This window comes from Teleopsis dalmanni, chromosome X, assembly GCF_002237135.1.
Source record: "Teleopsis dalmanni isolate 2A chromosome X, ASM223713v2, whole genome shotgun sequence".
NCBI lineage: Eukaryota > Metazoa > Arthropoda > Insecta > Diptera > Diopsidae > Teleopsis > Teleopsis dalmanni.
In genome coordinates this window covers 27251984-27265380 of record NC_051848.1, presented here as the reverse complement: position 1 = coordinate 27265380, position 13397 = coordinate 27251984, and the positions used below count along the sequence as shown (strand labels likewise).

At 29.4% G+C, this 13397-nt stretch overlaps 1 protein-coding gene across 4 annotated transcripts in view; it reads right to left on the bottom strand.

Annotated features, from left to right (window-relative positions):
- LOC119687164 (mitogen-activated protein kinase-binding protein 1) overlaps positions 1–12970 on the bottom strand; it is a 49812-nt gene extending 36842 nt beyond the window's left edge. For 2 of the 4 annotated variants that reach the window (XM_038101372.1, XM_038101375.1), the window contains exon 1: positions 12856–12969. In XM_038101372.1, the coding sequence (XP_037957300.1) occupies positions 12856–12921 (66 nt within the window). In that variant the 5' untranslated portion in view covers positions 12922–12969. Of the gene's footprint in view, positions 1–12855 lie in introns of all 4 variants that reach the window. The other 2 variants (XM_038101374.1, XM_038101376.1) reach the window with 2 other exon arrangements.
- Positions 12971–13397: the final 427 nt, after the last annotated feature.

Here is a 13397-nt window from a genome sequence, read left to right as displayed (position 1 = left end):
AGTTTTTAGTCAATACGTTAGTAATGCTTAAAGAAAGAAACCTATCCAATACCACTGTATATATGTACTATATTTGTAAGCATGTAATGGAGTTAAAACACACTGAATGCTCTATTATTTTTTCTCTTAGAATTTCGTCTCTTCAACAGATTCTTTATAAACCTATACTATTTACTCAAGTCTTTCGTGTCACATTGTTTACTTGGTACTGTTTACTTGCCCGCATAGTTACACACACAAATACGTACTTGTGTTGAGTTCTTTAGTGGATTTCTGCAGAATGTCAATTAGCAAGGCAATGCACGCATGGAAGTATCCAGAATATTTTAGTCAATAAAAAAGGGGGCAACTGTCAATAAATATACACAAATTTTTTTTCCCAATTATATTTAAAGAAATAATAAATATTTTAATAAAAATTGTAATTTTATTGTTTTTTTAGATGTCAGCCTACGCAAGTCCCCCATTTTGGTTGGACATATGCATAATTGTGCGTCAGTTGAGGAAACACAGACTATATATGGATAAAGCCATCACTTGACTTTGAGTGTAAATAATTTTAAAGTTATTTCCATAGGCAAAAAGTTCATTTAACATTATTGCAAAAAAAAAAAAATAAACAAGAATGAAAAAAAATGGTAAAAAGTTTTGTGACTTCATAGTAAAGCTTAAGTCATAAGAAAAGAATTTTTAATTCTGAAAAAAAAAATCTGTTAGTGAGGAAAGCAAAATAATTTAATAAAATTAAATTTTCTTAATTCAAAATAATAAAAATTGTAATTGTAATTAAAAAAGACTTTGTTTTAAGTGCGTACAACATATACCATACATTTCGTAGATTTGTGAGAAAAAATCATAATGCATTTTTTTGGTGCTAATATATGCGCTTGTATAGCGCTTCTATGTAGCAGTTTTGTGCAGCTGTTGATATATCGATGATGAAGATGATGATGATAATGATGATGGTAAATATAAAAACCATGTTGGTAATGGATGTGTAAATAATGTTTTGAAAATTATTAACATTAAGACCTCGTCATACAAACAATCAAAGAAATAGCAAAACAAATAAATAAACAATATGCAATTCAGTTCAATGCAATACGAGGCATTAACAACAAATCGACAGAGACACTAACTAACGCACCTCGGACTCACCAAATGGGGGTCAACGTACAGTGAGAGTTCAATTATTGGGGTTAATAGACGCTGTAGCCATTAGTCGTTTATGTTTCTGATTTTTTTTATTTTGCGTATATTTGACGTAATTAAATTACTTTAGTATTGCAATTAAAAGTTAAAAAAAAAAAAATTAAGCGAATATTAATTATAATATGCAAAGCATTTGGGTTACTTAAGCGAAAATTAGGCACTTTATAAAGTAATTTGTTGCATACTTTTTATTAATTTTAGTCAAAATGAGTAGATTTTTATTCAAAAAAGGAAGAAAAAAATAATATGTATTTTTACTATAATAATTACTATATATACAAACGAATGCAAACTGTAGTTTCTGTGAAGAGAATAAGGAGTCGGTCACACACATCCTGTTAGAATGCCTTGCGCTAATAAACATACGGAATAAGCTTCTGCGAATGTATATTCTTACGGAAGAAGTAATAAAACTATAGATTCTATTTTAAAGATTCTACTTTTTATGAACGCAATAGGGCTTAGAAAACTATTTTAAGCCTAGAAGGGGTTACAATAGACTCGACGGTCGCAGTGTCACATCCCCTAACAATAATAATAATATGAATAATAATAATAATGACTATAATTTTACTATACTAATGTATATATATTACTATTACGAAATGTTTTCAGGTTTTGCACTGAAATGTTAATAAAATAAATTTTCTATAATTATAAATTAAAATAAATAAAAGCATAAATAAAAATAGAAATGAAATCAAATCAAAGCTATGTCAACTTTGAAGTGGAAACATTATTAAATAAAATTCAAATTGATTGCCTTGTAAGCAAATTGACTTAAATCGATTCATATTGATAAGATAAATGTTTATAAATTCTTGTGACTTCTGAGGTAATAATCGTAAAAAGGGATTGAGTGAAACTTCTTTCTTTTTATAAAGATAGCAAATTGCTAAAATGTTTACAAAGAATACAGTTAAAAAGTAAACAATAAACACCCAGTGAATTCCATTCACCTAACCTTATCATTATTTTTAATGGATCCATTTAGGATGTTCAAAAACCTAAATGCTCGAATAAAATTATTTTTAATAATGTGTTGCATTGTCCGACTTCATGTATTAATAGTTAGAGATAATTGGAGATAAAAGTATCACGCAGATATTGAATTTTCATACTTAATAAAAAATTTTCTTAATCGACTTATCACATTTTCCGATTTTTAAGAAAGGCGTAAACAATTATTATAAAAAGATTTAATAATAAATTTCACATTTTTACAGCCTCTATGACTTTTTTTATGATGGTTATTTTTGGTAATAAATTGAAAGTGAGCATATCTGCATTTCCTTTTAAATATAGGCACAACCAAAAAGTAGTCAAAATATGAAATTGACAATACTGATGTGACACTCTATATAGCATGCATTTTCGTCATAGCCCAAAAGAGTCAATCTTGCCGCACCCGTGACACTCTGAATAACATGACCCTTATTTATTGCATTTTTGAAGTTGCATTTAACATACAATGTTTGTATGTGAGGTAAGTAGTACTATATCATCTGCGAAAGTTGCTGGCATTGAGTTTTAACTGAATGGTTCAGGAATATCTGAAGTATAGAGAAGATACAGTAGGGGGCCCAATACGTTTCTTTGCGGGATGCCTGCTTGAACTTTTCTGATTGTACAGTACTCGTTTTTGTATCTTACACAGAAGCATCGCTCAGTAACATAACTTTTTAAAGTCATACCATAACCTTTTTTTGATCTTGTGTAAAAGTCCTTTGTGTCAAACTTTATCGAATGATTTTTCAACATCGAGAAATACATCGACACAAAAGCGATTTTTGTCTAAGTCTTGGTTTCAGTCTAGTGTAGATAATTTTTTTGAAAACTTTGGAAAGCAAAGTTTAGGTAATAAACTGATGGGTCTATAAGAAGTTGGTTGAGTAACATTTTTTCCAGGTTTAGGTATAGCGGTTATAATAGCGACTTTCCATACTTTAAGTAAATATTTCAATATTATTGCAGCCTTAAAAATATTTTTAATGTATTTAATAGTATTTGTTAGTAGCTCCTTGAAAATTTTATCTTATTTTATCTATATCATCAGATCCATCATCACTATTATTTGATAACAATTCAAACCTGTTCACACTTGAGTTATTATTATTTAGTTTTATTTTGTTTATTTTCAGTTCTATTTTTTTAGGGTTTTTTTTATTGGTGTGATTATATTGACCTCTGTATTTTTGTTATTTAGAGCTACGATTGTACATTAAGACCGAAAAGTTTTCGGAAATTCTCATTTAAAATTCGCGCGCTGTATATTTTTCGATATTTTAAGTTTATGTAGTTTGGCAGCACTGTCCTTAATTACTATGCCAAAAATGAGCGCGATCTGTCAGACAGTTCGTTTACGGCAGCTGTTGAAACCAGTTCACCTCAGTAGTGCGTTGCGAAAAAAACAATGGAAAAAAATATTGAACAAAGAGTTTGCATCAAATTTTGTGTTTCGAACGAAATTTCGTGTGCAGAATCGTTGCGAATGCTACAAAAGGCTTATGGGGAATCAGTTTTATCGAAAACTCAAGTTTATGAGTGGTACAAAGCCTTTCAGGACGGTCGTACGACCGTCGAAGACATTTCGCAACGCACTACTGAGGTGAACTGGTTTCAACAGCTGCCGTAAACGAACTGTCTGACAGATCGCGCTCATTTTTGGCATAGTAATTAAGGACAGTGCTGCCAAACTACATAAACTTAAAATATCGAAAAATATACAGCGCGCGAATTTTAAATGAGAATTTCCGAAAACTTTTCAGTCTTAATGTATATTGTAATACGATTGTATGAATAAGTAAATATAATATTTATGATTAAAAAATGATTTTTATGATTAAAAATGATTGTTATGTTATATACATATTGTACCAATATTAAAATGGTACAATATTGCACATACATTAAGACTGAAAAGTTTTCGGAAATTCTCATTTAAAATTCGCGCGCTGTATATTTTTCGATATTTTAAGTTTATGTAGTTTGGCAGCACTGTCCTTAATTACTATGCCAAAAATGAGCGCGATCTGTCAGACAGTTCGTTTACGGCAGCTGTTGAAACCAGTTCCCCTCAGTAGTGCGTTGCGAAATGTCTTCGACGGTCGTACGACCGTCCTGAAAGGCTTTGTACCACTCATAAACTTGAGTTTTCGATAAAACTGATTCCCCATAAGCCTTTTGTAGCATTCGCAACGATTCTGCACACGAAATTTCGTTCGAAACACAAAATTTGATGCAAACTCTTTGTCCAATATTTTTTTCCATTGTTTTTTTCGCAACGCACTACTGAGGTGAACTGGTTTCAACAGCTGCCGTAAACGAACTGTCTGACAGATCGCGCTCATTTTTGGCATAGTAATTAAGGACAGTGCTGCCAAACTACATAAACTTAAAATATCGAAAAATATACAGCGCGCGAATTTTAAATGAGAATTTCCGAAAACTTTTCGGTCTTAATGTATAAAGCAAAATTTTTATTGTGTGCACATGTGTTAGTGTTAGTAATAAGCTCAGGTTGAGTTAGTATTTAATAAAATTATAATTCTCATTCAGTTCAAATTGCACGGAATGTAGAAGTTGTTAGACCAGTAGCAAATGGTGTAATTTTAATAATGTAGATACTACAAATATATTTCATATAATTCTTTTTATTTTTTTTTTTTTTTTAAATAAAACATTGTATTCTAAATATATGTATTTAAAATATATAACCACGGTTGCCACTTGAAAATTTTTTTCTGTACCAAAATTGGTTTAAAAAGGTACCATTTCTGTAAAAAAAGGTCCAAAATTTTTCTATTGTCTTTTTATAAGAAAATACAAATTATATAAAATGTACAAAAAGTATAAAACAATACAAGTTACATTTATAAAAAAAATTAATTGAAAATATCCACAATAAAGTTGGGTCGCCGAAAATGTACCATTTTTTGAACATGAGTACCAGAGTACCAAACGGAAAAAAAAAGTACCAATTTTGGTACTAAAGTACCATAAGTGGCAACCGTGTATATAACTAAATATACTACAATTATACTAAAAAATAAAGATACATATAGCAGTATCTTTATTTTTTTTTTTTTGTTTTTTTTTTATAAAATTGAGGCTTTAAGCGAGATTGCAAAAAAAGCAGTCCAAAGTATTCATCACAGTTGGGTGTTTTGAAGATCTTATCGTAATTGTATCGACCTAAGAAGTCGTATTAGACATTGTACTTATGATCTATGTATCATTATTAAATTTAAGTTAAGCCAAATCATTGTGTCATTGTAAGTATGGTTAGTTACATTTAATTCCAAAGTTTCTAACTAAACAATTAATAGTCTATGCATCCTGTAATTTTAATTAGTATCTGCAAAAAACTTGTAATATCTTTATTTACAAAAAAATGCAATATGTAGAACACGATTATTAAATTGCAAATGTTTTTCCACATGCTTTGTGCCTAAGCAGTTTTTAGAAAATACATCATTAATGTAAGATGGTATAACTACTAATTATTGATATTCACGTCTTCAGTAAATCATTTTGTATTTTTCACTTACTGCCTTGAAAAAAACAACCTAAAATAGCAGATTTCTTTTTTAATTTAAAAATCTCTCTTTGGAAAAACGTTTTGTGTTTCTTATCAGCTTAATTGCAACACATTTGTATGATTTAATTTTTTCAAATGGGATAAATTTACACACTTAATTACTTCATTATGACTAGAAAAAATTGCTGAAAAAATTGTTGAAAAAAAAATTGATGAAAAAAAATTGTTGAAAAAATATTGAGGAAAAAAAAATTGTTGAAAAGAAAAATAATAGAAAAGTTTTTGATGATTGCATGCGAAGTAGGAGTAATTTCAAGCATGAAAATGAGCTTAAAAATGCACTTGCATTACTTTTAATTACAACATTTTCATGGTGCAAAAGCAACTTCAAATTTCTGTGTTCATAACAAACTCATCTAACATAACTACAAATTTCGAAGAGCCGTTTGAGAGTTAAATAAACTATAATTTTAAAAATTTAAGAATCAATTAAAAGAACAGGAAGTAAACATTTGTAATTAAGTTGTTACGTTTAAAAGGATAGCCAATACAGCTTCAAAAACTATTCAAGCTATTGGAGACTTCAAGCATTTTGGTGATCAAGTAACCTTGTGCAGTGAGCCATCCATATATCATATATATATATATATATATGGTAGTGTTAGAGCATTTGCTTTCATACGTTTCCGCATGAAACAAAACGAAATAAATTAAAATAAATCAGGCTTACACTTTCACCAGCTCAAATATTTCCGATTGTTTCAAATATTCGATCAAAATATTCGAATACTAGTATACTCAAATTCTCAAACTACACCAACATCTTAATACCCCCGCGCAGATGCACAAAAATTTTGAGCCAGCCACAAAAGTTGAAATGACTGGGCTTTGAGGAACTATGGTTGCCGTAGTTAACGCTCAACATTCACAGTGCACAAGCACTACCAAAGTTTCTTGTAGAGCAGTGAAGATTTTTCTAATAGCGACGTCATAAAAGAACCATTTTGAAAATAAATAGTTGTCCATTTCGTAACTCCGATTAGGCGGCATTGTTTTAGTGAGATGTGTTTAATAGAATTACCATCAGAGAGAGAGAGGTTCTATATGATAGATCTGTACTTTTTCAAAACTAAAAATGGTATGATACAGACAGTCAACTATAAGTTCTACATGCACATAAATACGAAATCTCTTGAAGATATTGATGTGGAAGGTATGTAGCTTTAGCAGGACCGTGCTAAAGGCTATATTACATTGTCATTGTCTGGTATTAAATTTGCTAAGTGAGAAATTTAATGTAAGCGTGATTTCACGTTTATCAAGATCAAGGGATTTACCCAACTGAAATTTATATAACCGATATTTAATTATCTTTAAAAAGTCCAGCACTTTAAGGTGTTCCATGGAGGACATCTGAAAGATGGTGTATATTATTAAAATAAAAATTTGATTGAAATTTCTATTACAAGCGAATTTTAGCATATATTATTTGAAACCAAGATAAATTGTATAAAGTGAGAATCAAGAAGAAATTAGAAATGATATGATATTACATGGCAGACGGTAGATGCTAGTAGTAGCCTATTTTACAAGTAGAACCAGTTCGCTTAAGTCCCTCATGTAAACTGATTGTAATAATCAGTTTAAATGATTGTAATTTGAAAAAGAATATGATGATTAAATTAAACGACTGATGATTATGGAAAATAGAGGAACAAAGACTGAGAAGAATTTGCCAATAATTGTTAGGAATAGGAGAGAACTGAGAAAAGAGACCAAGAAAGGTAAAAGAAATATGTAGAAATATTTACTTATATAGGTAATTATGCTCAAATCAAATTTCTCCTTCAATTGTACTTGTCGCAGTTGTTGAGATAAAGATGACGATAACGATAAAGTTCTTGGCCGGCACATTGAAGACGCCGTCTTACCACTTAGGGGTTTTCTGTTTTGAGGATCTTGGTCAATTGTAAGACTTTCCCATAAATAGCATTGTAAGCTTTGCCAAGAAAATATATAAATTTTAAGAGCATTATAAGGTTTGTCCAAGCACAATGGGCCTATAGACTTAAGTGGATTCCTTGGATCATCGGTCGTCCACCATCCGCCATCCTTGGATCAACCTTACCTAACCTATCTATATAGTATAAATATGTTTCAATATATATATTGAATGTATAAGGAAGTATATCGGTAGTTGAAAGCACAAGGCGATCTAAGGAAAGGAAGATACAAGTTGATATTAATAAGTATAACTAAGAAAGTGAAAAATGTAGGGTACAAAGAAATGTTTTATAACTAAGTTTATATTAAGTTTGATGAGAGAAAGAAATATATTCATTCTATTTAAAGCTTAGAATAGTTAAGGAAATAAAGTACCACCCTGGCGGATGGACAGACAATATATACAGATCGAAATGTAATATATTATATCTATATATATGACAACAATGCAATACATATGTATATACAATCGTTGAACTATGGTAAGAGGAAAAAATTAGAAGTGAAAATATGTATTGACAGTTACTGGAATTAATCAAAAGATACTTAACTAAAAAGTCTAAGCAAAGTGTGTCATTTTTGCATAAATTAAAGAAATAAAAAGATAAAAAAATAAAATACTTAAAAATAAATTAAATGAAATGTTTAAATATAAAAAAACCTTTCATTTTTATAGAAAAATAAATGTTTTAAATAATCAATGAGAGCTGGAAGTGTGTGTCAATTTTCAAAACAGTTACTTCACAAAATTCTGGGCTATATTTTTACAATTTTTTTTGAAGGTTTTTTTTCTTGAATTATAAAAACTTTGATATGTAAATTTAATGTTTTCTGCTTTACACTTTCTTCTAACTATTTTATATATTTTTCTTTGAACTCTTGAATCTTTTGCTTTTATTTACACTTGTTAACGAAAAAATATGTAAATTATGTGATTAGTTTTTTGTGTATATCTCAAAAGAAAATAAGATTAACAATTAAAGTTTATTTTTCTTTTCCTGAAAGAAAAGGAAAGGAAAGTGGTACAAACCAACTGAGACCAAATATGCAGAAGTATAGTCGTAAATGAATGTACTGAAAATTTCGTCTATAGATACAAAGATACAATAGAGCAGCAGTGATGAGTTGTGCTTTCATACGAGTATAGTACATATGCATGCGAATTTGTCATTCGAAGCGGAAGTTTTGCCAAATATTTAATGAACGTACGAGTATATTTGCCTTGCAAATTATATCTGCACTACTTTATATATTCATGATGATACGAAGGTAGAAATATTCATATATTGCATGCGATACATTGCAACAATGCAATTAAATATGCATAAATAGTTAATGTGCACAGCAATTCATTTGTGGAAGCTACTTAGAGATTATGGAAGCGTTAAGGCTTTCATATGCCAGGGGAACGAGAGAGTTATCATAAACACATGTTCAATGTGTCTTGTCCTTCAACAAAGCATTAAGTACTTATTGAGAGGAGATGCATAGATATTTGCTTTAACAGGGATCCCCTTAATATTTTGAATGATTTTAACAATAATGAAACTATTTATCTAAAAATGTATAGGTAAAATTGTTATACAATTGTTATACAATTCATCAAACAAAGCTGTAATCTACGCCATTACATGCTTAGTTCAACGTTTGCCATTTCATAATATTTATCGTTTAACAATCTCAGAACGTGTTATAATTGCAAAAAATAGCATAAAAATTGTGAAGATAATGTACATCGAATTTTTCTCACTCGTAAGGCTCATTTTCAGCAAACAAAGTTAAAGCATCTAGGCAGAGAGGCAATGAGAGATCACTATTGCGTCCACAAAATTATGTGATATTATGTGATATTTGACTTGGAGTTCTGATGGGTTTCCACTTTTTTGAAAATGACGATGATGTGACACAAACTATCATTTTAAACGTAAATATTGGACTTGGAGTTCTGATGGGTTTCCACTTTTTTGAAAATGACGATGATGTGACACAAACTATCAATTTTAAACGTTACAGTTACGTGAAATTGATAACTTATTACTACGGTTAACAAATCTTTAGCAGTATCTAAAATTGCTGGATGGTTAGTCAAAACTTTTACATACATACACTGTTGTTCACATAAATGTAAAACCTCTTTGACTTTTGACTTCGATATAAAATATTCAATATATTTGTTGTAAGACTTAGGAAGTAATAAATTACACATTAATGCTATATACACAGAAATATTTGCAAAGCTTCTCAGTATAGTTCAGGAAATGTCCTTTATGTATAGCAAAGCTTCTCAGTATAGTTCAGGAAATGTCCTTTATGTATAGTATAGTAACAAACCCAGTAAATTATTATGAAATTCATACAAAAATGCTGAACAATTCTCAATCGCTCTTGAATTAACTGAACCAACTAACATTAAGTGAAGTTAAACCAACTGCGTTACTTTGTAAGGGGTCTTGGGATATAACAGAAACAAAGACAACAAAACGTCTGATTTTCTTAACAAAAGACGATTCCAATGTCAATTATTGGACCTGTACCTGCACAATAGTAAGAAGACACATAAACTGAACAGTAAATATCAAAAATAGACCAAGAAATTCATTAAACCATTTAAATAAATGACAAATAGAGTTTATGCATTCAGCAGATAGAATATTAAAATGCTCACAGGTCTTTTGACAGACTTATAGGACAAAATGAGATTAGTATTTGAATAAAATAAAAAATTAAAAGTCTTATAAAGAAGTAAAATATCTAGGATTATCACAAAAAACCACCTAAGACGCGATGTGGAGAGTTCTCCGTTTCATAATACTTAAATAAATGCATACAGTCAATACAGGTCAATTTCGTGGTCCTGATTAGATAGCACAAATTTTGTAGTGACAGATATATATCAAATATTAATCAGTGAAATATATCGAAACGCTGATTGGTTAACGGATTTGAGTGTTGAATATTCCCACTACACTATATGCGAATATCTTCTCGAGGTATCGGGTTTGAAAATGATAAACTACGTTAATTATACACATAAAAAGTACACACAATAGTGTCAACTAGCCTAGACAATTTTTACATTGATTATACAAATCTTGGGTAAATAAAAATTAAGGCGCCATCTGGTGACTATCATGCCGAAATGTTTATCTTCAAAGCCCGATATTTTAAAGAGTCGTTTAAAAGGATACAAGATGCAGATAAGTTCTGTTGTTTGAAAAATAAACTCTGATTTAGATGCCGAAATTAAGACGACTTTTATAAATTAGGTAAAATATGGATCATGCTATATAACATATATTATTTATATGTGATAGACTAAGCTTTGCATATATATTTGTGTCGTTTAACAGATATAACAATTAAATAATTATAGACGTTTATCAATCGATAAGTTTTCCATTTAGATTAAAGCCAATTTAAACGAAAGATAGCGAAAATCCAAAAATATTGTCAAATCTAAATTATAAAGAACAAAAAATTTGGAACTTATATCGTTTGTTACAAATATAAAAAAAAGGGAGTCTGCTCGTCACTGCTGCATAACATAATCAGAGAATATGCCAGAGTGTATAATAATGTGTTATGAAGACCGTTTTTAAGTAGAGCATATAGCCTCCGCGATCTTACCAACGTAGCTTGCAGACACAATACAAACACATATCGCCTATACAAAAAAAAAATTGTAATCTTCCCTCCACAAGGCTTCCTCAAATACAAGCTGAACTTACGATTGAGAAACGCATGTATTGAGCCAAAGATTGGAAAAACATGTGTTTAGAACTGGGTCTTATAATAACCAATATTTGAAGTAGAAATCTTGAATTATTACATTAGGCCAAAGTTTGGGAAAATATGTGTTTAAAACTGGGTCTTTCAATAACCAGTATATTATAACTATATATAAATGGAGTAAACACGATTCCTTTATCGCTAGGTCGAAAACTAATGATATGTTATGTACCTACAACTGCAATATGACATTATTCATAGTTTTTCTTACGAAAACACTCAACATCTAACGAGCGTACTTATTTATTGTAAAGATGGACTTTTTAAACTGAACACCGGAGAATTTAATATATCTGAATGTGATTGTTCTTTGTGTAATCGTTGTATTATTATTGATGTTAAAAATATTAATACATATTTATATTATATTAATGGTGTATGTCTGATTTTCGAAGAATATAGACGTCTTTTTTTTTGGATAAAGCACTTCTGTCTGAAGAAGAAGTTAAAGCCTTGCTAAATGAAAAATGTTTTATGTTAAGTTTTTAGGTTAATATCTATTTTTATAGCACACTTAACCATAGGACGGCATGGAGCTAGACTCGATCTACCCGGTGGTATCTCCAGCAACGCATGGGGAAAGAACCAACTCTCGAGGAAAGGATACCAGAACACCGGTTGTGTCTGTGTCCAGGTCTGGCCAGAACGAGGCTTAGATTTTTGTGGTCCTCTGCTTTAATGCATTCAGCGATATTCTCCCTTCACTTCAACTAACTAACTAACTAACTACTGAAGATTAATTATTGAATAATATTTATATGAATAATAATGTTAGTAATATATTTTTTATATGAAAATGTGACACAAAACAAATATGTTTTTGTCCGTTTAGTTTTTTAAAACTATAAAAAAAAAAATTCTGTAATTTTTTTTTATAAATGCTGTACGAATTTCTTTAAATTAATAAATAATAAAATTTATAATAAAATAAGGTTAAGGTGCGTTGATTCTGAGCTTCACATTTGGCAGGACAGGAATTGGATTCCTGGTGCGTGCAGTCTCAAAAATAATTATTTACGAATAATTAAATAAAAGAATTATTTCTAAGACCACTGATGATGGGTATTTGGCAATACTCGCAACAGCTGTATGGTCAGCCAAAAATTCAATTAATTAAAATAATATAAAAAAAATAAAATTTTTGTTGTTGTAGTTTACTACTGTTCGAAAAACCTCTTTAATAAATAATAATAAAATTTTTGTAACAGTGCTTTATAGTTTCTTTAAAGAAATTTAAATTTTTTAAATATTTTTTATAAAATATAAGAGTGTAGATATTTAATTATTTTCTGCAAGTATCCGGTATTTACCTCATAAGCTGCAATATCCTCCTTGCCATACATGGCAACGGGTGATGAATTACGTGGTGCAAACATTTTGACTTTAACATGGATATTTTAAAAACAATCACAGCAAGAATATCAGAAGTAATAAATAATAAATAATAATAATAATTACTATAATATTTTAATATTGATCACACATAGGCTTCGGCTTCATGAATTATTTAAGAGAATGGAAACAATAAATATTTGATTATTAATTAGAAAAGCATTTTTCAACTTTTTATGGCACTGATTTATTAATAAACAATATTTTTAATATTTTAATTTTGCTTATTAAACTTTGAAAATTTTTTTCAATAAATTCTTTTTTGCGTAATATCCACCCACAAATTAAGTATAAGAGTTAATAAATATTTACAAAAAAGGGGGCGTAGCGTTGTGAGAGATACGGTTAATTTTTGTTCGATTTTGAGACTTAAGTTTTAATTATTAAAATAAGAAAAAAATAATAATAATAATAAAAAAAAATTCGATTAAAATGACTAGGCTGCGTTGTAGTTTGTTGA